This window comes from Myiozetetes cayanensis, unplaced genomic scaffold, assembly GCF_022539395.1.
Source record: "Myiozetetes cayanensis isolate MyiCay16 unplaced genomic scaffold, myiCay2020 scf19, whole genome shotgun sequence".
Classification (NCBI taxonomy): domain Eukaryota; kingdom Metazoa; phylum Chordata; class Aves; order Passeriformes; family Tyrannidae; genus Myiozetetes; species Myiozetetes cayanensis.
The window spans coordinates 7,310,641-7,337,123 of NW_026087400.1; the positions used below are offsets into that span (position 1 = coordinate 7,310,641).

Consider the following 26,483-nt stretch of genomic DNA (forward strand, 5'->3'; position numbering starts at 1 on the left):
TGCCCTGCTTGAACAATAAATCCCATGATTTATCTTACTGTAACAGATGATTTATACCAGCACTGGATCCCACTGTCAGCTCTTAATGAGCCTGAGAACTTCAAGGTTTCACTGTACAAATAAGCAGCCTTGCTCAGTGAGCTCTTTTGTCTCTAAAATGCCTAAATGTTGGTTTGTACAGATATTTTCTAATTAATTAGTAAATAAGGTTTGCAGACGTGTCTGACTCCAAAGAGCAGCCACTTACACAGCCGGTACTGAACTGGTGTCACTCCCTGCGTTCCCTCCTGTTTGTGTCAGTGTTTCTGACTTACCAAACAAAAGCTCAGCTGCATCCACCGAAATCCACTCACCACCTGTCCCATCTCCACTTGCTCACTTGAGGATCTGGGCCACGGATGCCCAGCCATTCCCAAAGCATGGAACAGCAGCTCTGAAGGCCCCCTCGCTGCTCAGCAGTTCTGGTGCAGCTGTGACCCAGCCACAACAAACAGAATGTTGTTTACACGGGTGTTCACTTCAAACACAGGGATTTTGGGCCGTGTTCTTTTCTCAGTTACTTTATATGGAGAACACAACTCGGGACATGGCATTTCAGGTCAGCAGGCTGAGCAAGAGAAGTATTGTTTCAAAAGTGAAGAGTACGACAGTTAAGCCACTATTGTGCCTGAGAATTAAGGGCATTCCAATTAAGAGACAAAAGTGCCATTTTTTTGAAGAAAAGGGATGACACTTTTCTTCCAGGGGGGAATTGCAACCTCAAGTATCTTGAGAGGCGAGTGATCCACTCTGTGCACACCACGATGCAAATATGCAGACAAGAATCGCAAGTTCACATGTGCAGAGAATAGAAACCCTTCCGAGTTTATTGGTGACAAGAAACTCTATAGTGATTTGCAAAGTGAAGTTCCAACTTTATCCCACTAACAGCATTTCAGGAGGAAAAAGTCACATGGAATACCAGCATCAAGCTATTACAATCCTGTATTTTTAGAAAATGACATTATGGTACATCAATCCCCCTCAACATGACAGGCATGGCATGATCTTGTTCTTCAGCCCCCAGGGCTATTCCACAGCCACCTGAGTTGGGTTCTGGCTCCCACACGTTCCAGTTGTGCACTCCCAGCTGACAACTGCCAATGCACAGCAATACTGATGATCATTCATGCACAGAGTATTTGCTTTAAGATGTGGATAACTACATAAAAATAGCAGAAAACCATTTTCCACTCGTTTCCCAGCACTAGGCTTCCAGATATTTTGTACACCTATTTATATCAAATTTGCCCAAAGAGTGCACCAAGCAGCCTCTCCCGGCTCTTAAAGAAATTAACAATAAACATGTGTGCAAGTGGTCATCTTAAAGTAACAGCAAGGACAATAACTAGATTAGTAATAACTTGATTTCTACTATCATGTATCAATCACAGTTTTCTAACATCTGTTGCTGTGTCAGGACCCCAGACAATAATCTTATTTAGAAACCCTATGTTTTCATGCATTAACTTCCTAAGATGTACAATGTCCTCCAGAATATGAATGTTTCATGAAAACATTTGCTCTGGTGTTGTCATGGAAGGAAAAACTTACAAAAGGTCCAGGTGATTTAAGAACATCTATCCAATATATTTTTGCACTGTATCTACAGACTGGCCTTTTATGAACCTTGGAAGAAAAAAAGCACTTAATGTTTCTTTCTACTGCCTATGACAGAAGGGTTTGGTCAGACAGACAGGCAGTGGGGATCCCACTGATCAGCTGTTTTATTTTAAGCTCAGCAAAAGCAAAGCATTACCCAGACAATTCAGGGCTGTCAGAAACAGTGAGGAAAGACCTTAGAATTTTGTTAAATTCCAAAAGATAGGCAGTTAAATTAAGAGTCTTGTTTAGGACTGATGATGTGGGTCAGCCCCAACTGCAGGTTACAGTCCTGACCAGCAGATCCTCTGTTGGTCTCCCTGCCCATGTGTTTTTAGGGAATCTGCCAAAGCATGAGAGCGTTTCCTGGGACCTCTTTACAATCCTGGAGTGAAAACACCAGGACAACTTTGATTTAAAGGTCCAGGCTGTCAGAGATCACCAAGAAGTGACCACTGAACACTGGGGGAGGACACAAGTGCTGCTGCCTTTGCCCTGTGCCTCCTCACAGTGTGTGTACAATTTACCTGAACATTACTACAGATATCCTCACAGCAGAGCAGCTTAAAGCTTTGATCTTCTCCCCTTTACTCTGCAAAGACAGTGATTTTTTTTTTTAACCAACCTTTTTTTTTAGTCTGTTTTTCAGCAGAAAGGACCCTCAAAAAACCCTATTTTTTTAAAGCAAATCAGGAATTCATCTTTTCTTACAAGAGTGAGATCAAGATATTTACAGCCTCTGGAAAAAACTACTTCACAGCTCAGTAAAGGTTTTTTCAAATACATTCTTCAAAGCCATGGAAACTAATGCTGCAACATCACTTACAACCCTGTCCTTCTGAAAAGGGCTCTTTTACAATGTTTCATTTAAAAGTTCTCTTTACTCCTCCTGCCCGAAAAGTGTCTTTTTCTGGATGGGTTCTGCCCAACGTGTCCCACTGAACTCACTGCTTCCCTCTTCCCAGCTCAGCTCCCACCTTCCCTGCCCTTTGGCCCTTCCCTCCTGAGCAGAGAAATCACCAGCACCTTAAAACGCTAAAAATGCACCTCTCCTTTTCTGCTGAATCTTCTACAAGTACTTCCAGAGTCGTGATCACAGGCTGAACACACCGGTTACAGGGTTTGTTCCACCCATTTTCTTATTAAGCCTCACGTAAAATCTCACTTATTTGCACTTGCAAAGAAGGAAACCCTTGAGACACAAGTGGGACAAACATAAAGGTCAAGGAGTGCAGCAGACAGGTTGCAGCCCAACAGCTTTCTCATGGCATCACAGGAATAAGGAAGGAATGACAGAAGGCATTTTTAAAAGGCTTATCTTAATCAGGAAATGCTCACAAAAAATTTTGTCACCGCTGGTTTTTGGGTCTGCCATTTAAGAAGATATGTGAATTTACCTCCACCAAAACTATTTCACCTACTGAATCCATCATGTTAAACACTGAGTTTATGCACCTTGTGCTAAAAGGAAGCTTAGAAACAAAATTACCTTCACCTTAATCTGCATGTGCTGTCAAGTGTCTTTTAACTACTGAACCCAACTAACCTGGGAAGTGGGATGTTACCTTGTACCTCAGCAGCCAACAGGGTTACTCTGAACAACACTTTTGTGTACCAGACTCCTGATGGGGTGGTTTGGGTTGATTTTAAAATTAGTCTGGGGAGGGGGGGGGAAAAAAAATCACCCTGAAACAAACCTGCAAGTTTCCTTATGCCACAAACAAAGCTGACAAGAGAACACTGTTTCCTCCCCACCTCTAAAACTGTGAGAACAGGACAAAAGTAATGAAGGAAACATTAATTTGGGGGCTTTCATTTTTCTTTTCTTTTTTTTTCCTTTTTTTTTTTTTTTTTTAAGATGCTACATAGTCAAACAGGATTGGTCTTTTACGGCATAGGACTAGTTTACTACTACTATTTTTTTTCCCCTAGATAGACTTATTTACATACAAAAACAAGTTTCCTGACCACTGTTTTCCCCAATGCTCAGATGATCAAAACTCCCAACAACTGTGTAGTGCCCAAAACCCCAGGAGGCAGAAGAATCTCGCACCAGCACAGCAGCAAATTTTTCGCTCTAATCGCTGCCTTTGAACAGGAGCCTTTTCAGACCACGCAGGATTAGTCAGTTTTGGGACGAGAAGGAAACGTGAGATGAAATACATTAAAGAAGTCAAATATGCATCCAAACATCTCCGGATAACATTTTTAATTCAACTAAATGACCCGACAGCAGCGTAGCTTGGTCCCCTTGGTGAGAACAAGGCATCGCCCCTTCATCCCAAGCGCGTCCCGCCGTCAGCACGAGCCCCTCGGTGCTGCCCGGCACCCCCTGTGCCCACACACGGCTCTCTGCAGCTGCTCGCTACTCAGGAAGTGCCAAGAAACTGGGAACTTGCACAGAGCTGAAGACACCGACAGAAACTGTTAAATTTATGAGCAGAATGGTGGATTAACGTATTTTACAGAAGTTATCGACACCTCCTGCCTAACCCAGCTCCAAACATCCCTAGGGCCAGCTCCAGCACTGGAGGAAGAGGGTTTATTTTTTTTTTCTAGTTTTCCTTTTTTTTTCTTTTTTTTTTTTTAAAAAGAGGTAATCCAGCAACATGTACCAGGGTCTAAGAATGTTTAAAATGACATATACAATATTCCATTGTAGTGTTAAATCAGGATTTTCTCCTCCCCCCCCCCCTTCATCACTGAAGCATGTTCTCTTTCATTCCTTCGCTCATCATACATTTTAAACTTTCTAGATTATGTTACATAGTATTTGTGCAGGGGTAATTTAAAGGCAAGACCTGTGAGATGTCATACATTAATTTTTTTTTTTTAAACATTGTTATGAATAAATTTAATCCAATGATATGGCAGAACCATCAAACCAATTTACAATTTCCAGCATGCTGCCTCTACAAGGCTATTTTTCCTATAATTACACCAAAGACAAAGAACAAAACCACCAAAGCAAGTAGTCTGGAGCTGAGCCCTTCGTCCTTGACAGCAGCTGCAGAAGGAGAGATTGGGTTGTTTGGCTGGGGTACCTTCCTCATCCGCAGTCCATCTTCTTCCTAAAGGGAGAGACAGTGATTAATTCCATGAAAAAAAGCTTTAAACATTCACCCTGAACCACATTTATTTAGGTGGGTGTTCTACAATAGGTGAAAGGTAATTTACAGCTAATTCAGAGCTCTAGTTCCTAAATAACCCTGAGAAGGAAAGGGCAGTGAGGTAGGAGAGGAATTCTGGATCTACTGGAGTGGAAGAGCAAAAGCCACAAGCTCCTTGAAGTCTCCTCCTCCTAAGGGAACAGGAAGAATGGGGAAGCCATTCTTGTCCAAGGTCTAGAGACATCCTCAGAACTCCAAAAAGAACGATGGAGGGAATGGCCTGTAGATGCTTTTCTTGCTCTGTGAGCACATAAAGTGCTCTTGGGGAAAACATTTTTCAGCACAACTGAGATAAAGCTGCGTATTTTTCCCAACCCAAGGCAATTACACTCATCATTCCCCCAGTCAGATGTCAGATGTCACAAGCAAATTTTCCCAGCCTTTGAAGGGAAATCTATTTCCCCCATCACATTAATGCTGACATTTTGACATGAAACTAATGGCAATAATTAGGATATTTCCTTGGTACGAGCTTGACAGCTCACTTGATTGAAAGATGAATGAGACAAGAGATGAAACAGCATAGCACCACCAAATATTATCATTTCAAGGGGAGATGATGCTCCTCAGCTTTACCTAAAGTGTTGTGCAGCACAGCTGTGTGTTAGCACACTCCAGTCCACACACACACACTCAGAGCACTTCAGGAGAGGGGAAAATGAGCCTTTGGTGACCTTATTTGTGTCCAGCTGAAGCAACAGTGTTAGAGTGTTTAATGTGATACGGTATTACAGTGCAAAAGTATAAGATACTGAAGGAAAAGCCTATAAAAAAACCACTCAAAATTGCAATAAAAGTTACTGCAGCCTTAAAAACTGTTAGGTAAGTGAAATTCAAAAGGCTCGGGGTATGTCAGTGTTTCTCACTTTTGAATTTAAAGGGACACCTGAACATTCTGGATAACTTATTTATTAATTAATTTATTTACTCATTAAGTCTCAGGCCACCTGATACTCCACTGCTGCTCTAAGTCTGCACAGGGACAACTGGTTTTTGTAAATAATAACATGTTGTTTACATATACAGTAATCTCACTGCTAGAAACAACAAGTTTCCCTTTGAAATATTTTTAATTCCTCCTGACACTCCTGACACTGGCCTGACACTGACAGCACCTGGGAGCTGGCAGTGATTCACCACTGCTTTCTGATGTTTTACAGATGTTTCTGCGCCCCACAAAGGGAACAAAGAGCTCACCAGGTCAGGGTGTCAGCTGATTTAAGACATCAGCTCAGTTCTAGATAGCTCCTGTAGAGTGTTTATTCAGGAGTGATTCACAAAAAAATTAAGTAAAAGCAGACAGTACTTATAGTAATGAGTTGCTGGCGAGACAAGAACACAAGGAGAAGTTACTGTTGTATTACATTGTTATTTCTGTGCACAACAAAACTGGTTTGAAGTATTTCCTCATGCATCAGCCAGAGCTGAGAGAGCAGAATCCCTTCAGCTGGGCTGCAAGTCACAAAATCTAAATGTTCCTCGGTGCTGATATCTATGGAACCAGACACTTGAAACAAATGAAACTGCTGCAAAAAGAGTTTCTCAGCACAGTGGTAAAGGCTGCTCGACTGCTCCATTTCCCAGCCATGTGCTGGATACGACAGGGAGCACATTTCCCATTCATCTGTTTTAACCTGGCCATTTCAATGGCTTATTACAGGTGCAGTCACTAAAACACTCAGTATTTGCACAACACTGCCCTCAAGCTCCCACAGGTTTGGGAGAACGGGGCCAAACCCAACACTGAATTAATTCACACTGAGAAAATTAGGTGGGAGAAGAAGAAAAGAGGGGTAATTCGTTACTCCAGTTGCCTCCAATCAGTTTCTCTCACTTGTACCTCCTTTCAAAGGAACCATTGATTTCAGCACCTTTTCACAGTTTAGAGAGAGAAAACTTCAGTTATCTTTTACTTTAGAGACAATATTCAAATATTGGGCTAAGGTCAGGGAATCAAACCTTGAAGTTGAAAGCTTCTTTTTCAGGAAAGGGGTAAATCTGAAAAGAAAACAACAGATATCTTTACCTTAAACTGTTTATTCTCCTCCCGTAACCTCTGAACTTCTACTTGAAGCCTCTTATAGTCTTCCATTACTTTCTTAACTTCAGTGTCATCCAAAGAAGAACTTATTGATTTAGACATTACAGAGGAATCTGTCTTTGTTGCAGTTGTGGATACAATTTTATTTATTTCTATGTCATGCTGTTAAAAAAGGACAGAGTGATTTTTGGTTAGTTATTAACACCACACCACACACCTGGTACTTAGGAGGAGGATCAGGTAAAATTGTCTGTGCACACCTGAAACGTGCCTGTATCAAAAGAAATAAACAACATTTTTCTTTCTGTAATCCCAATTACAGGCTGTCCAGTGCAAGGTGGAACAACTGTGCCTTTAGCACCTGCACCTTAGGAAACATTTCTCAGTTTATTCAAACTATTATCTGTTCTACACTGGACACCACACAGTTCCCTTAGAAATCATTGTGTTCATTACCCTAACAAAAAAGGATCCTGCAGTATTATAGCTGCTAATTGCAATATAATCCCTAACTGCATTTGTGTTTTCCTCACCAGCTTTCCACCAATTTACTTGCTAAAATCAGCATTGTCCCAAGGAAGCAAAGGGCATTGGACAGACAAATTATATTGCTGCTGTATTCAGTATAAACTCCGAGCTTTACAACCACCACATCAGCATCTTTACATTTTTTAAAAATATTCTTTATGCTGAGATCTAAATGAAAACAGATTAACTCAGACTGCTCTGTGCTACTGTTGCAGTTGCATTGTTCAAATTAGCTGCCAGTTACATTAAGGATTAACAACACTTCAAACAGTTTACACTGTGTTTTTAAAGGGTGATTCCATCCAGGCAGTGAAACAGAGGGTTCTGTCCTTTGCTTATAGAGCTGTCTGTACAAACATGCCATTTTACAGGATTTACTGTGGTATTAAGTTAAATCACTCAATATGCATCTGAAAATACTCACAGGCTTATCATTTTCTGCTGGTAGCTCAAACACACACCTAAGTTTCGAATCCATGAGTTCTTCCGGTTTTGCTTCTTTCCACTGGAATAATTTAATATTAATTCAGTATTAAACATATCAGCATAATAAGGCAGATGGAAAATGCAGCGTATTATGTAAACAAATCACATCATTTTACTCAGGGAAAAAACTCACAGGTGTTTATCATGTTCCATTAACCACATACAGGATGAAAAATGAAATCAAATATGTGACTGATTGGCATCGTGAAAACAGACCAGACACTATGAAGCAAATCATTCCAAACAGTCTGAAACCTCCACAGGTAATTTATGAGGACTGGGAGCTGTGTCAGAGTAATTAGCAGAGATAGGGGGAGCTGTGGGCCTGGTTAAAAAAAAAAAGGAAACAGGAGGAGTGAATTCAAAGGAAGGGAAAGATAACAAAAGCCCAAATCAATCACAGAGTTAGTTGGGAAGTCTTTGCCGAGTTCCTATTCAAACTTTTCAAATTTCACATACAGAGATAATCCCCCTCTCACCTTCTCTCCCCTCCAACTGGGGACTGCACCATAAACAAGCTTCCTTGCAACATTTTTAATAGGGATTAACAGCAATAAATCTTTGCTGGGTATGAGCTGGAACCCTGAAGTGAAGAGATTTATTCCCAGCAGGGATACACAGCAAGGACTGTCCACACTCATATCCTGCAGTTCTCACGAGCTTCTCTTCACGGTGACCTCACTGCAGGTGGTTGGGTATTCCCAGCATATCTCAAGTAGGTGTCAAATTATGGCCAACCCCGTGCAACCTGAAGGAGCATTTAACTCATCCTAAATAGCTGAATCCTACTCCAGCTCTTCTGGGGCTGAAGTCAGAACTCTATTTTGAGCTCTTTGGCTGCCTGGGAAGTGTTGAAAGCTTTATAGTCCTCCTGTAACTGGGCTCACCTGTTCATCCAGAAGGGGAAGAGGTTTGGAGAGTGGGAACAGGACTGAGAACTGATCAAAGTGTTACAGGAAAAGAAACTGTATCGGGTCTGGAGAGCTCTGGAAAACTGAAAGGCCCATCTAGGTACTAAAAACATTCTCTGCTGGTAGAGTAACATTTGTCATGGTATAAAGTAACTCATAAAAATTAAAGAGTTTGAAAGAAAGGCAGACTGGTTTATCTTTCTAGTGATGCAGATTTTATTACTATTGCTGTTTCTCCCACTGGATCTTATTTTGAGGCCATTAAACAAATACAGTTCCATAAATCTCTTTCAGAAGGGAAATTATTAACCCTGCAGAGTGCCCCAGCCTTAAATAGCTATTCAGAAGAAGACCCATCTTGTAAAGACTACTGTAAAAAAGCCATGATATGTACCCTGAGCTTTGCTGGGGTTACTTTTTTAAGTAACACACACAAGTCTCACACTTGAGTGTAAAGCCCTTTTTCCCCTTTTTATATGGTGTCCTCAACAGCTGCCCTGTGCTCTCCCAAGGCTTCCTTGTGCCTTCTTGTAGTAGCAGATGTTGCCGTTAAAGCAAAGCCAGCAGCTGACAGAATGGTTTGTTCCTTTCAAGGTTGCCCTACTGTAGCCTAAAATCTTCTTTCTACGTCTTTTATCCTTCTTTGCTTCTGCTGCTCTCATTTTTAATCCACAGGACAAAATCTACAAATTTGCCAAAGCCACAGCAGACACAAGCAGGGATAAAGAAAAATACACCACTTGTAAATCATCCTCTTCTTTCTTGCTGGGAAAAGGAGCTGCTCAAGGGAAGGCTCAAGACTGAGAGGAGATGCATAAAATATAAAAGATGCCACAGACTTAGAACATATTCAATGTATTCTTAGAATATAGAGTTCAAGTTGGCCTTTCTAAAAAAGCATATATTGCAAAAAAACTACAACTACTTGTTTTGTGGCTTGGCATCCCATTCCTGACAGCAGCTTCCCAAGGAAGCAACCACGACACCAACTGTCTCTGTCAGTGCAAGATTCCTGGGGCTCAAAATAAACAGGAAACACCTTGCCATGCACAGAGATGGAAATCTGGGAAAGCTTTCCAGGATCATCCCAGTGTGGTTTGACAACAGCCCTCAGGCAATGCAGTAGAAGGGGTTACAGAATTACATAGTTAGAAAGAAATCTATGTAAATTAATGTCAATACTTACGACTGCTTCCATATCTGAAGTATCAGCTGGAGCAAACATAGACTGAACCATAAACTTGTGTTTACTTTTCTCATTAGGGTCATAGTCAAAAGGCTGTAGCATCACTGCAAGAAAAAGCCCCAAAACACATCACATTAATATTGCTCTGATGCAGAGTCATGCCCTGATGACACAGTTACCAGAGTTCAGAAATACAGGCATTAAAATGGGTTCAAGCTGTACATCCTTGGGACCGAAGCAGCAGCTGAGATCAGGAACGTCACTTTAAAGCAAAATTCTGGCAGAAGGTAAGAGAAACACACTTCTCCAGCCTGTCTAGACTTCAGTCTGAGAATTCTCTGGAATTGCTGATCACTTCACAACATTCTGTACACAACTGTGGCAGGATAACAATAGTAATTTATAGTAAATAGGATAATTTACATATCCTCTGGGACAGAGGGAGAAATTTTCAAAGACAGCATCTTTTTGTCTTCCTTCCCCCTTGGGGCAGAAGTAACAAGCATTTGCATGAGCTGTGCACACAGTATTGCTGATGGTGCCTGAGCAAAGCTACAGAGGCAAAGGCAAACACTGTAAACCTTGAGGTTCCAGTCTCAGGATGGAAATTTCCTCTGCAAAGTTTAGGAGCCTCACGGTACGTTCCGTATCGAGTACGAGTATTTCACTTCCAAAAATAAGTCACTGAATGTTTGTTACCAATTTATAGCTGGAAGTTAATGGTTAAATGTGATGTAAACTTTGCCTCTGAAAGGTATACAAGGAATGTATTTCTCTCCATTTACAAATCAAAAGCATTCCAGAATTTACTTATGCAGAAAATGACTGTGTTCATGGGGGCACAGGAAGGAACAGCAGGTTTAGGGGTGCTTTTATTTGATTTTTCGTGTAGTATTAGGAGTTTCCAAGTCTTTTCTTTTAGGGTAAAGAACTAACACATTAAAGTATCTTGAAGAGGGAAAGTGAAATATTTAATTTACATGAAATACTCTTTAATCACAGTGGTCACATTTGCAAATGACACCTGGATACGTGGCTATTGTGACATTAAAAAACACGGGTTTGGCTTCAACACGAGATAGAACATGTGAAAATAAGCAGCAGAGTTTACACAAACACGTCATTAGATATTGCAAGAAGCCACCAACTCCCTCCAATTTAAAATGAAGCTTATAAATACTGCCATTATAGCTACCATAAAAAATGATGCAAAAATTCACATTTTATGACCAGTGAGCTCACTTCAGTCCCTCAATTCAATCACTGAGAAGAGAAGCAGTTCAAGAATTAGGATTACTTTCAAGTACTGGTGCTATTAACATGATGTGCCCAGATTCACATGCACTAATTGCAGGGGTTCATCGTATAAAAGCAATATCCAGTGATCCCATTTGTTGCAGATGAAGGCAAGTCAAAGCAATTTGCCTCAATGAGCAGAGGATGTTATGGCTGTGCCATCTTTATTATGCACACAATCTGTGGCCATCAACAACCACACGCCTTTTAAAGCCCGGAGAGAAGGAAGACAATAAATTCCCTCCCAGGAGGTGCTTCAAAAATTATTATACATTTTTAACTCACCTTGCAGTAACGGAACACCAGTCCAAAATAAGTGTTTGCAAATTAAAGCAGGCTACTTTTAAAACTCTTTTCCCAACGGAAGTGACTGCACCGTGAGAACACGTTCGTTTCAGCACCGCCTGACACATCACTGAAAAGCAGCAAAGTTTTGTCCTTTGCTGCAGCGGACACTGGAATTAGTTCAAACCTACATAATGGGCAAGATCCAACTGGAGAGGCAAAACTATCCACTGTTTATGGAAGTTGTACAGATTGTGGGTTTCTCAGCCCCGCTTTGCTGAGCTCATTTGGAACTCAGGATTCCCCGAGTGACAGAGCTGAATCCATCCTGGAACGCTGCTCGGAGCTCCGTTCACTGAGTCACAAGAGCGAGAGGGGGCTCGACAGCACAACCCTTGTTAGCACTTGTATTTTTAGATCAATACATGAAAGCCACATTGACACAAATTATTCAGCAAATGTCTTGTAAGCCAGATGGGAAGCTCAAAAATATGTACTTTGTACAAGAGGAAAGTGAATCATTTCAATATTTATTCACGTGCTAGTGGGGCTTTCTGTGAAAGATCAGCTCCATGGAAGTGCCCTAATTGCTGGAGAATTTGCTGCTGGGAACATGGCTCCTTTGCTTTGAATGGAAACCACATACTTGATGCAAAAACTACGTGAAAAGTGTGTTCCTACAAAATGCCTCATCACATCATTCACCTCAGCTGGTCAGAAGCTTCAGCTTTCAGCAGAATCCAGAGTTTTAAGAAACAAGATTATTAATATGATCTTCAAGTTTACTACCACCAGCATCCGTCAGGTAGAGACACGTATTTCAAACACCTTCTTAACTGATTCCCCCCAGCTGAAACACTCAGCTGAATTTAGTGTTCTGCCCTGAGCAAAAACTGCACAGTCACTGAGATCAATGCAGTGAGGAGCAATGCAAGTTGTATTTATGTGAGCCCACTTGTCTCTCTCAAAATTCAAACACGAAGGACTGACCTACTGCACACCCTGAAGTGTTTCTAAAGCAGTGGACACCACTTTTCTCACACATCCCTGCCATACCCCCCTGTATCTCTAGATAGCCAGGAGAGGCACTGACCACCCACCATCCTCTTTCTTTTCCCAGAACAGTTTACTGGCAAAGTTAGTGACAATGTCAGAAGCATTAAGCTCTTCTGGTTGTCCTAGGGTAAACCTGCTTTCTCAAGGAACAGAGGAAATCTGAAGCAAGGATGATGGAAGGAGGCAAAATTCTACCTCTGACACCTGCTGGGATCTACCTTTCCCTTCCAGGAGCAGAAGGAACAGAAAAGTCTCCCAGCTCAGATGGTCAGCAACCTTCCTCTAGTTTCCATCTAAATTTATTAATGGCCTGTTTACTTGGTCCTGGACCAATACTGCCCTTCTGCTTAAATATCAGAGAAGGGGAAGAGTCATTTACTTCTGGTGCACTCCAAGCCATCAATCACAGCGACTCTTGGCCTTGTGGCACACTCAGTAAGCCAGACTCAGTGGGTCCTGCCTGGGCCAGGCTCCCCATTCATTCTCTGCACCTGTTCTGGCATCAACTCCTCTAGATGAGCTGCTCTAATTATACACCCAGGCAATTCTGCCAGTGCCTCGGACAACAGCATTTCTACCCTCTTCCCTCTGCCATTATCAGCCTCTTTGTCACATATTTGCCTACAAATGCAGATGTGTGGTACCACATTTGCCTTTCTCACAGCCACATTATGTCAGCATCTTGCTCAGCCCAGTCAGGCCCCTTTGTTTAACAAGTTTGCAATTAATAGCAGGAGTATTTTATTCTCCAAATATGTGATTTTGCAGTTTTTTCTAATGAAACTCATCCTCTGTTTGTCTCACTGTAGCCTTCAAGGACACCTAGTTCTGCTGCATAACTTCAGCCTCCCAACTTTACACCACCATCAGGGTTTTTAGTGTTCTCTTTGTGCCAGAATTGCTTGTAAAAGCATTAAACAAGATTAGTACCAAGAATCATTCTCAAGAAACGTCACTAGTAACTTCCTGCTGTTGCATTTCCATCCACCACATCACTGTTCACTCTCAAGCAGCTCATTCAACATTCTGTGAATCCATTTTTCTTTTCCAGCTTTATTGATCTTTTTCCCAAATGACACTGACTGCAATTCTTTATGGTCTGGACGGATCAAATCTGCCACGTTTATGTCACCTGTCCACAAAATACCCCAAGCAGGGGCAAGCCTCAAGTTCACTGTGCAATTAGATCAGCTCTGCCAGAGGTGAAGAAGGACATTGCAGTACAGAAGTCCATTGCACCCCTCCAGGTTTGCTCCACGTTTACAGAAACAAACATAAAATCTCTGTAAATATCTCAAGAATCCTAAAAAATGTTGAATCTGGGAAGACCAAGACAGAATCTTTTAAAGCAAGGAGGCACAACCATCCCAAAACTTGGCAGTGGCTACAGGGTCCTGGGAGGTTGATGGGAAGAAGGCAGAGCAGCGATGCTGCTGAGGGAAAGTTTGGGAATGCAGCAGTGGATGAGGGAAGGGGGCAGCCCCCCTGTGACTGCAGAGCACAGGGCTGAGCTCCATCCCTGCTGAAGGCAATGCCAGCTGCCTTTTCCAAGCCAGGCAAGCTCACCAAAGAGTAAAAATCCTCCTGAGGATATTCAACAGCAACCTGAGGCCATCACCAGCCTCTCCCCGTTTTCAGGCAGCGTGTTCAGACTGCTCTCTTCAGCAGGACACCGGCACAGATGGTTCCTTCTGCACTTCCTCTCTCCCCCCTCACACACCTCACCAGCATCTGCTGAGGGTTTTTTCACTTCTCCTTTGTAATCCATTCATGCCTTTGATTTAGATCTCAGAAAAAAAAAAAATCTCAGGTACCTCTGCAGAAATCACACGTGTCTAACAAAAAGGGAATGTGTGCAAATGCTCCTCTTTGCCCAGCATCTCAGAGCACATGCAGAGCCATCAGCTGACAGCACACACACAGACGCTCCCCGACAGTTACATAAACTCAGCTGTTAAAATTACATGCCATTATATAACAGGTGAAAACACGGGCTCCAAACCTGCCACCACAGCGAGCAGCACACGCTGACAGGGCCTGAAATGCTGGGATTTAGGGAAAGCTGTGATTTGGCATAAGAAGCCAGTTATTTGAGACTCCACTAGAATAAAGCAAGCTTTATATTTCTAGCATTTGGTGTGTTTTTAAATGAGCCATCATATTAGTACGAAATAAAGTGGAATAACGTTGGAACTGCTGCCTCTGTCTCAGGGTAGAATATCTGCTCATATACTTACATCAAATTAGTACAGATTTAGTTCCACAGGAGTGTTACAGAGGCATCTGGTTACTACAGTGCAAGGAGATGAGGCTGCCCCAAATTCAGCTGCAGTCAGTAACACTCTGAGAAACTAATAAATCATTCCAGAGCTTCATGCCACCACAGGCACTGATTTTTTGGAGAGACAAACCAGTGCAATCAGTGGCTCTGGTAAAGCCAGTCAGCAATTCCCAAGAGGACAGATTGCATATAGTAAATACAGCCCAATTAGTTTAAGTGTCCAGAAGTTACTACTGAATTAACTCCATTCTAATAATTTCTCATCAGTAGTATTTTCACTAGGTTTGGAGGAATTCAAGCCCTATTTATTCAAGTCCTATTTTTATGCCCTGTTCAAGACTTGAATTACAGGACTGAAAAATAACTGATTCAGAGGCAAAGAAACAAATTCTATTTATTTTTCACTTCATTAACTCCAAAATCACTCCTCTGTTCTCAAGCAACATTACCCCAAAGCAAAGGTTAAACACGTTCTCTCCCCCTTCTGTGAACCTGAAAACAATTCTGTTCTGTAAGTTAATGACTCCGGAGTCCCCTCTGATCCCTATCCAAAGAATCCCATCTGCTGATTAGAACCAAAGACACTGCCAACTTAAGGTCCAAATTTAGGTCCCATGCACGGTTTAAAGGACCTACCAGAACTGCCATATATACAGCTCCATTAAACTGCAGTTCAGAATGTTTTAGGAAATAAAAATTAACACTTGTAACAAATTCTGTAATATCTACCTATGCATTTACCTCAATATTACCTGAAGAACAGTGAATGTGTACTGTTTGCATTTTAAAATATAATGCTAATGTAAGGACATTGGTAATTTAGGACTCTTATTTATTACTGAAATGATTATCAGCATGAAAATGTTAGAACACACATGTGAGCTTGGGATTAAACACACCACAGCCATTTGCAAAACCAACCAAATCATAAATCACCATAAACAAGGTCACCAGAAAAGGGAAAATTGTAAAGCTGTGTAAGCAAGAGGAAAGCACAGCTCAGGGTTGGCACAGCAGGCTCATAGCGGGGTACTTGAAGCCTTGGACTAGATCCACACTCTCTGCTGTGCCACGGGGAAGAGTGAGGCTGCAAAGGCAAGTTGCTGGTAGCATAACATGAGATGCTTCCTGCAACACCCTCCTGTACTGTTTGCTCAAGGTGGAGCAAAGGGACACACAAAGTGAGCAGAGGTTTAAGAAAACACTCAACGCTGAGATCAAGACGACATTAAAGAGCCTGTGAAGGAAGCAGGCTTTTAATTCTCAAAGTTGATCTGCAAGATGAAAAGCAACCACATCTTTATAGCATGAAGATAATTTGTAGCTAGAAACCATGCTAATTTTCATTATCATTTCATTGATTTCAATGCATTTGATATGCTTGCCTGCAGCTAGGAGAGATGACAGACAGCTTTACTTGGGAATTGTCCCGACTTTTAAAAATCGAAATTTCTCTCTAGAGAGCTTTTTCATTTACATATTACTCATTTCGGAGCTCACTGGCTACGTGCTGGCCTTCTCCTGAAGCAGAAGTGCTTTGCCTGCCCCACCTGTAGCTCCCACTGCAATCGAGGCACGGTCCTGCAGCAGTTTGCACGCTCAATTGGACACCGAAATCCCAAAGACAACGGATCAATGAGTGTGCAAATGTGGGCATGCACAGGAGGACTTACAGGATCAGGCTTGCTTAATGTCACAGTGCAAAGTATTTTTGGGAGCAGTTTTTATTTTGTTGAAGCAGGCTCCCCAAGGTGTTAAAATATTTTACATTTTATTAAGTAAAAAAAGTGAAGTCTTGATTTTTACAAGTTGATTTTTTTTTTTCCAAGTAAAAAGCAGTGGGTTTAGCTCCCCAAATTTTTTATTCCAGGTTAGGAAAGGTTGCTAAGAGACTAACAGGGAACTCTATAACCTATCAGTTATTTTTCTTATCCTGATAACATTAAATTCTTTTAAAAATAGTAAAGCAAATCTGCGTATTTAAAGAAATCATTTTCTCAACGAAAAAGTCAGACCTCATTCATGCAATATGCCACTACTACGTGCTTTGGTAGAATTCTCTCTTAAAAACATGGAAAAGTCATTGAGAAAATACACTGTTTTCAGCATGTATCATCAGTGAGTTAACAGTATGCAGACATTCTGTTCATGGGAATACTCAGCTCTTTATGCTTTCAAAGTAAGCCACTCCTTTGTTTTTTCCATTACCAAACTTAGGCAAGTCAAGAGCTACTGACTCATTAGAGAAAATCATTAACTTTTCCTATGGAACAGCAAAGATTTAGTCATTTGACATTTTTAACACCAAAGGATACTGAATCTTCAGGGAACACAAAACAAGCATGGACTGAAAGTAAAGGTTTGCATTGTTGGTTATACCAAGGCAGTTTGGCAACAGCCAACACCAGTCTAAACCAGTGGCTGCAGTCCACCCAGATTTATTCTTCCCTTGTTGTGCTCACCCAAGCACTTGTTTGACCCCATGCTGAGCTGGTTCAGGAAGTTAAGCTGGCAAAAAACGAACTACAAAAATAATCCCACAGGGAGGGCAGGGCTGCAGCAGCACTGGTTCGGATAGGCTGGCTGAGGCTGTTAATGAGCCATATAAATCATTTATGTATTTCTGCCTTTTTCCTCTCCAAAACATGATGTAAAACCAAGCCTACTGCTGCTAGCCCAGGAACAAGGGAGGTGAGGCTACGTGACGTGGCTGCTTCTCCACCAAAACACAACCTGTCGGGTCCGACCAAAGACCTTCAGGCTGCAAAGCATTCACAGTAATTGATTAAAAGAAGCTATTTTCAAATCACAAAAGAACTGCTTGAATGGCTTACCAGAAACATTAATTGATGTTCCTGCATCGATAATTCCACTGTTGGGCCTTACACAGTATCTACGTGGTGCTGTGGTCTTAACTTTGAAGCAAACATTTCTGTCTGTGGGGTTGCCGAGCTTCAGGTTTGTAGTGACAACATCTGTGAAAGGACCTGGCGAGGAGAGAGAAGCAAGACTTGAAATCACACAGAAAGCACTTTTCAAGCAGAGGCTAAGCAGGCTCTAAATCTCTGTTCACAAATCTTATAAAGTCATTAGATGTCCAATTTCCATCTGCGGCACGTACAGATAATCGGGCACGCAAAGCCAGCGCCCCGGCCCTGCTGCAGCTCCAGCCCCACAGCTGAAATGATCATTAACTGCCAGACAAAAGGGGGAAATCATTCCCACGTTGTGCCAGCACCACAACATGGCACTCAGAGGATGCCAAATTCCCTGCTGCATCACAGATACTCCATCCCAGCGAGCCCAGGCTGGCAGAGACACCACATGTATCCATGTTGTAGGTGATAAATAGCGAGCAAACACAGTTTGTTAACTAGGCAGGGAATGATAACAAAGGGGCTACTACAGATCCATCTGCACGTGAAGCTGTACCTCCAGAGAACCAGGAATCCACCAGGTATTCTGGAATGCCACACCAAAACCAGCACAACAAGCAAGTTTGTGTTTGTTTATGGTTTTTTGTTTGTTTGTTAACAACTCTCTTAGCTACTAGAAATTATAACCCAGAAGAAATAAAATAGCCTACCTCACCCAGGGCAGGAAATAACCAAGTGGAAATAGGGGAATTTTTAGATGCTGAGAGCACCGGCAAAGATTTCCACATTAGCAAAGCCAGAATCGAACCATTGTCAAGTCCTGCAGCACCAAGAGCAGGCAAATCCATCCCTCCCAGGCTCCCCACCTAATTGGAACTGCCCAAATCCCTCAGGTTAGAGGAAAGGCTCGTTACTGATTTCCTACAAGACACTGATAAATCAGACAGGCAGCACACAACTATGGTGTTTTACAGATGGTAAAGAAGGAAAATTAAAAGAAATATAACCACACTTTGATCAAATGTCTTCTGCATAGAAGTGATTAATTTGATGCCTGAATAAAATATCTTCATCTGTCCTCAGGAGTAAAAGCAAATTGGTCAAAGAAAAGCATTGAACTTTTCCTTACAGAAATGACAGCCCTAAAATTGAAAAGGGGGGGAATGACAATGATAATAAAAACACTGGCAGGCAACATTCCACCATCCTCCTCCCAGAGCATGGTTGACTTCAGATAATTTAAGTTTGATACTTTTTCTACAAATTTATCACATAAATTTGTCTCCCAAGATGACGTTTCATAGAGTAACAGTACTTCAGCCCCGCATTTATCCTCAATTTGTTTAAAGGAATTAGAAGGGGAAAACCCCAAAACAATCACACACACAAACCCATCCAACCAGACAACAATGTAGCACCATTTCTGCCTGTGCTCTGAACAGACCAGCTTTGCATTTAAAATGCAACCTGGGAGCAAAAAAAAATTGAAGCAATAAAATTTTCAGATCCCATGGCAAAGACATCACTAAACCTGTGCCTGGTGACACACTGTGATGGGAAAGGGAATGAAACACAGCTGTCAAGTTTTCTCTGTGTTCTGCATGCAGAGAGAGACTTGAAGCTCATGGAAAATAACTGGGCAGAAGCGGCCACGAGTTGTTAAAGAAGTTAAACAAGCCAAACCATCAGAAAAATCCTCCAGCAGACATTCAGGTGTGTAAAGACAGTGGCAGATCTTCAAAACAGCTCTATCTGGGAGAAGCCTCAACATCTCAGAAGAAATTACAGGAGGCCTAAGCATTAAGGATGTGCCTTTACTGCAAAATTACAGCTTGAGCTGCTCCAGCACAGAGGGAGGGTGGGCTGAGCAAAGCCCTACCTATGCAGCTGCATCCTCAGCAGTGCTTTCCCGGGACAGATTTCCTGGGGGAAATACCATGTTTTTATTTGGCTGATCCACGAAGGCCTGTGGGATTTGTGTGCCCCAGCAAAGAGCTGCTGTTTGAAACAGCAATACGACAACAATTCTGTGTGTAAAATAATTTCCAAATGGAGTTACTTATTGCTAACACAGATCATACCAAAATATTTGGCAGCAAAACCTTCCAGCAGACGGAATTAATTTCTCCTTGTCTGCTTGACGTTTGCTCTTCTGTTCTGTCCACTAAGCTTTAAACAGTTCCTTTAGCTCCATTCTCCCCCAGCTCCAGGTTTTGCAGCTGGAAGGAAGGCTGACATCTGCTCCCAGCAAAGCTGTGTGAGGCACACTCCTCAGGGCACCGCTGTCCAAACACTGCAGCACAGCAAAACACGGCAGACAAACGCAGGATTAACGTGCCTTTGTGGGCGTCCTGAAGGGTGTAAAAAAAATAAACAGGCAACAGACTATTAACTCAGGGGTAATTGGGGCATGGCAGTGAAATATTATCAGCTTGGCTGGCCCTGCCTTTTGAGAGCAAGGCCCACGGGCTGCCAAGTCGGGCTGAAATGAAACCTTGATAGCCTGTTGTTGGATTACTATGGCCAAGGCTCCAACGTTTTGGGGGGAGAACTATCCCAGGATAAACACAAGCTAATTCTTTACTGGAGATACACCTTTGCTTTCCAACATCTGGATGTGAGCACAGCAGATAAGGCTGGAGTGGGTATTGACAGTCCTACAAGACACACATCTACCCTGGAGCTTCATTTTCCAGTGCAAGGCATCAGGAATTCTGGATTCATACACAGATACAGTGAGACAGAATGCTCTACACTTCTTTCTGATCACTTTGTCCTCACTACAATTTACACAAGTATATGTAACACCTGGACAATGCCTGTCCCCCAAGGTGGGCTGTGAGAGCAGTTACAGTCAGACTGGTGCATTACTTGGGTAAAAGCAAGTGAAGACTGACTCTGTTCCTAACCAGCAGCTGGGTTAAAAACCACAACCCTCACTTCATTATTTTGTTTTGAATGTTTTTTCTATTGCTCATAATATTCCTAAATAAGTGAAACTCGTACAAAGGCAGGGTGCTTTCCAAATGACAATCTGCACTTTAAAATCAGCCTGACTGGTTTTCCTCACGTTTTTTTTTTTTTTAGAGATCATGAGAAAAACGCCACTGGTGTCATCCCAAGGACAGTTATGGGAAACGGGGTCTGTACATGCATCATCTGCCACAGGGTTGTCACGGGAGCGAGCTGCCTACAAGGAAGAATGTAGTAAATTGAATTTGGTGGTGAAAGTCTGAAATATTCCACAAGGGCTTGATGACTCTTTCCTGCCAAAATAAAGACAACTTGTGTTCATGCAAACGGGGCATCTAGTGATATGCAAACCAGCAGAAAGGAAACATCACCTTCTGTACTCATGAAACCACAAGCAGTAAGGTTTTGAAGGTTTTCCATAGGGCCACTTTTCAGCAGGGTTAGTGTCAAACTACAGCTGTGGCTTTCCACCCAAGGAGCTACACAGCCAACCCTGCCCCTGTGAAGATCACAGCTTTGGCTCAGAACCAGCTACACTCCATTTCCTACTCAAACACCAGTGCTGGACCAATCTTTCCTAGGAGTGCCATTCTGCAGTGCACTGTGTTCCAATACACCACACCATTTTAGTAATAATACAAAAGTCTGGGAATTAGGTCAAAAGAACATGATGTCAAATTTATTTAAATTTTAAATAACTCTCACTGCAATAAAAATTGCCCATCATTGTACCAGCAAATCCAGGCTGATAACCTTCTGATCAGCACAGTACTCACTGTGAGATTCTTGCTACTCACAGAAATCACGTCCCACAGTACACTTGTACTGAATCTTAATACAGCCATTCTCACCTGAACCAAAACTCCACACAGCAAACAGTCCTCATACTGTTTGGCAGGTGAAAGAAGTTAGCACAAGTATCAGCAGGGGGAAAGCTTCGATGGCACAGGTTGGGCAGGAACATTCAAACCCACCAGGCACAGTCCCTGGCAGATTTGTACCTGCAAATACTACAACATCTTTATAATTAACTAAACACATCAGGTGGGCCACGGTCCCAGGGTTGCTTTATTCCTGCATGAGTCCATCTCCCTGCTGACAGGGAGGTGTTCTGACCTCTCCTCTCCCCAGCTGCCTGTGCAGGCTGCACAGTGTGTGCCCAGAGCAGAGCCAGGGAGCTGCCTGGGCTGGAAATTAATCCACTTACCGGGCAGGGAGCGAGGGAGGGGGCAGTGGGGAAGAGAAAAAGGAGAATCAGTTTTCAGCCAGACCAAGCAGCACTCAGACCTGGCATCAGGGAAACTGCATCTTCCTGGCCAGCATTCTGCCAAATGAAGGCAGCAAGGTCTCACAGTTAGCAGGTTAAAGCCAGCGAGCACATCCAGGCATAGGCACTGCAGTCACACTTGTGCTGGCATAGCTGCTCAAAGTAATTAAGGCACATGCATTATTTCTTTGTGCTTAAATCTAATGCAAATCCTCATCTGTTTAAAGTCAGATATCCTCTAAAAAATTTAGTGAACTTTTCAGAGAAAAGCACTGCAGGATTACTTGATAGAATTGCAGCCATGTTCAACTGGCACCCACTGACCCACAAGACTAAGGGTAAGTTCTCATCCAGCTGTTCATGCTCTTCCCAGAGTGTTGCAGATGCACTTTCAGCATCTTTCCTTAAAGAACTTCTGCCACTCCAGCTCAGCACAGACACCCTAGAGCAAGGTAATTGGAAACAGCCAGAAACACAGGCAGAGCTTCTAGTGAGAGAAACCTCTCTGTACTTCCTTTGTGGAAAGCATGGAATGCAATAATAGGAGAGGAAGGATGTATTTCACCATGGGTTAATCCCATGGATGTGTCAGACGAAAGTCATTAACCACCTGACACATTAATCAGCCACAGAAAGGTAACCAAGGAATCTTTATTAAGGGAGATGGTGGAGAGCAGGAGAGGGGAAACCTAAACTGGTTTGTGACTACTCTCAAGAGCCCAAATCCCACACACCACTAGGAGATGTCCATCCACATGGAGCAATAATTCACCCAGCGAAAAGGGCCACACTGATCCTCCATGTGCAAGAGGAGAGGGTGGAGCTGAATGGGATACTTGAGGCTCCCTTCCCAAAACAGACATCTCTCTATCTGACTATTTCAGTCTTTCTACTTGCCACTTGTCTCATCTTTGCATCTGAGTTCCTCCTTTACTGTCTCCCTGACAGTACCAAGTGATTTCATTTGATTTCCTCCATTTCTCCCATTTCATTTCTGTGGGTGTCTATCAGCACTAGACAGACAGGCAAAATAAAAGCACCAGTGATGTGCAAGAGGGCTCAATAACAGGTGAAGAACTTGACTTGCTGTTTTGCTTCTTTTTAAGGTTATATATAAAGCTGATGACCTTTGAAGATAAACACTAAAATGAAAAGAGCTGAAATGTCAAGCAAGATATCTTGAGCTATCAGCCAGGTGCCTGGGAATCAAGAACACCCAAGATCCAATCAAACCCTCCCACCATCTTCCTTGCCTTTAGACAAATCACTTAAGGGCTTGATCTTTTGCTATTAAGAGCCTTAAGAGTTGACAGCAACTGCAAAACAGAAGCAGGTTTAGACCCTTATAGTTCCCCCTCTCTGTAAAGTCAGGAGAATACTTACCTAATTACACAGAATCTTGTGAAGATTAGTGTTTTAAAAAGTACTGTGTGCCAAGTTTTAATCATCATCATCATCTGGCTCTGGAGACATTCATAATTAAGTGAGCATCCGCAACTTTGGAAATCAGAGAAGTCAAAAAACCAGAAACAAGAAGAGCCTGTGTTGCACAAACATCTGATTTCACAAGGAACTCACTGAGAGGGCCCCAATGACTCCAAATTTGGTAATTATTTTTAAGACAAATCCTTGTGTAAACCACTTGCCAACCTTTCAACCTCAGCTCAGACTTTAGAAGGAATTAGCTGGAACCCCCCCCACCCCTGTGGAATCATTGGCTTTACTCACAGCACCCACCCCCTCATCCAAAAAGAGCCCGTGAAGGGAAGTGGTCCCTTCCACTTCTGCTGTGGCAAGCAGCAGATACCTTGATGAAAAATACATTACAAAAATAGAAGCAACATCCAAATCACTCCCCACGCAGTGGCTGATGCAGTGGAGTGATTTTTTTAAGAAGTATGTAATCAATAAAGTGACCTAAGAGGGAGAAAAAAAAAATCAAGATGCAGAAATCCAGCAAAATTACATGATCCAGATGCCAAAGTTGGAGCAAGGCTGGCAGTAAGTTATTCCATTTGGATGGATTAATCAGTGTCCTTCTCTGGCCTTTTTGGGCATAAACTGTTTTTCTTAGTGTGCCTCATGCTTAATGAGTAAAAAAAGCCCCATACCCCAACAAACATGAGACTGAAGACTATTTTCAGGGTATCTATTAGTACGTAATTTTTGTCACCTTTATCCCCCTGGGGATCATTAACAGTCTGATTCACAGCTCTAAGAACTGAGAGGACACACATAAGCTTGCCAAGAGAAACAGAGGAATCTGTCCTTCACATCATTTTGGGACCAGTGTCATTTGTTTTTTTCCCCCTTCAGAGTGTTATTACACCCAAACACGACTCACAGCAAAGTTCATCACCCGGCACAAAGTGCTTCCTGCACATCCTAAACTGAAAACAAATTTGTGCACCCAGTTGCACAAACAAGAGCCTGAGAGCAGCCTGGGTGAGCTTTTAGAGGTGGATCTCTGTTCCAACTGTGCTTTCAGCCCCTTTTAGCAGCGAGCATCTCGTGTTACCGCGCTCACAAATATCACATGTACCGGCCTGGCCAGGTATGAAAACAGCTCAGAGCCTCTCAGTGATGGAGCAGACCTACTCACAGTAAAACACCTGCTGACTGTTCATGGCCTGAGGCCCCATCCACTGAAACAAGGCACAGGGAAGTGGGGATGCAGCCCTGGAGAGCAGCAGGATGATGGATGGGCTGATGTGCCAAACTCCCTGGCAAAAACGCTGCTAAAGCCTGAAGTCAGTGTAAAGTGTCTCCCTGGAAGAAGCACCGTGACTTTAATCCCCAACCCAAACTACACTTTTTTCTTGTAAAGTAATTTTTCCCGGTCTAATTTTCATCACTAATCTCCATTTCAAATGCACATTAAAATGTTAGGGAAGGAGCAACTTAACTACTCTGATTTTATGCTCACAGATACTCTTCAAACAGACAAATGTGATGTGCAACTTAAATAGCAAATGAGCAAATATTTTAAGTGCAAAACTATGCACAAATTGGAAATACCAGAAGAAATAAGCAAAATTAGAGATTTTTGGGATGCACAGAGAGCAGCTGCTTTTCTAATAAGTTTAAAAAAAACCCAAACCACATTAAATAGGCAGTGGGTTACTATTTATAGCTACAAATAAGGAAGGAAACCAGAATTTAGCAAGATATATTTCAGGGGAGCCACTTGAAAACTATCCTATTAACTGTATTTTCAGGATCAAAGGAAAAAACCCCAAACCAAATCAGATGTTTAGTCAGAAGCAGGGAGAAAACTTTATCTGAAAAAAACCCCAATACCTCACATCTTTTACAGTCTGGCACCGAACAAGATACAAATGTCAAGTTGTGTTCTTCAAACCTAAACTTCTGTCTTTTCCAATCTAAACAATTCCACGATTCTGGGATCATCTGCACCACTGTGTGACACCAGTAAACACAGTGTAAAACCAGCTATATAAAAATAAAGAAAAAAAATATTAATCTTCCTGCCCTTACACCTTTGTTCCTACTCTGGTTAAAATGTAGGGAGGAGACACTACAGACCAGAGGAAACGCAAATATTTTGAGAAAATTCAAAATATATTGTTAATTCCCACATCAGAAGCAGCAGCAGTTGCAAATATCAACATCCAACACACATGAAACTGCACAAGGGAGGGAATGAACTGCTGGGGGAAACACCAGAAGCACCAGTAAGGATAACAGGGATGAAGTAACTGGTTCCATGGAAAGGAGCAGTCTTGAGAAAAACAAAGAAGTGCCGTTTTTTTTTCCTTAAAGAATGACACAGTCATTTGACATGCCTTCTAGAAGCACAACTAATTTGAATTAGGCTTTTTAAATTGCTTTTGAAAACATAAGATTTGGCTCCATAGTGTTCCCCACACCTACAGGATTTTATAATCTGCCTCCTAAGTAACTGGATCACCAGGCAAACCTCCCCCTTCTCTATTTTTCCACCTCTCGTGGAAACCAACCAAGAAAACAGGATTAAATTTAGAATGATAAAATCTTTAATCCATGCACCACGGCGTGAGGGACTTCGTTTACAGCTCGGAGAACGAGACACCAAAGAAGTTTAGCAAAGAGATTATTTTCATAAAGTATTTATAATAACGTGGGATAAGTACTGCAGGCAGCAGCAGAACCCAAACTGTACAAATGTTTTTGAGGCCAGAAGAATTACAGATGAAGTCAGCAATCCTCAGAACTGCTCCAATACAGAAAGGACAGAGTCTCTCAGCTCTCAGTCTGGGTTGTCCTGCTGGTGTACAAACACGGAATCACTTGGATCCACGTGCCTTTAAACCCCACGCTGAATTCAGCCTGGAAATGGTGATCTGCTCTGCACACATCTGCAATGACAGCAAGGCTGTGACAGCTGTTCCAGAGTGGTGGTACAAACCCCTCTTTAGCAGAGGTTGCCCAGTAGGCCAAGTTTTAAATTCAACAACATCCCAGACATCTCAGCAAACATCCTCTA

At 42.3% G+C, this 26,483-nt stretch overlaps 1 protein-coding gene across 1 annotated transcript in view; it reads right to left on the reverse strand.

Moving 5' to 3' along the window:
- Positions 1-831: 831 nt before the first annotated feature.
- VAPB (VAMP associated protein B and C) overlaps positions 832-26,483 on the reverse strand; it is a 32,790-nt gene continuing 7,138 nt past the window's right edge. Inside the window, exons 2-6 of the mRNA XM_050313977.1 lie at positions 17,716-17,868; positions 9,964-10,067; positions 7,805-7,885; positions 6,838-7,014; positions 832-4,712 (exon numbers count right to left, since the gene is read on the reverse strand). Coding sequence (XP_050169934.1) covers positions 4,554-4,712; positions 6,838-7,014; positions 7,805-7,885; positions 9,964-10,067; positions 17,716-17,868 — 674 coding nt within the window. The 3' untranslated portion in view covers positions 832-4,553. The remainder of the gene's footprint in view (positions 4,713-6,837; positions 7,015-7,804; positions 7,886-9,963; positions 10,068-17,715; positions 17,869-26,483) is intronic.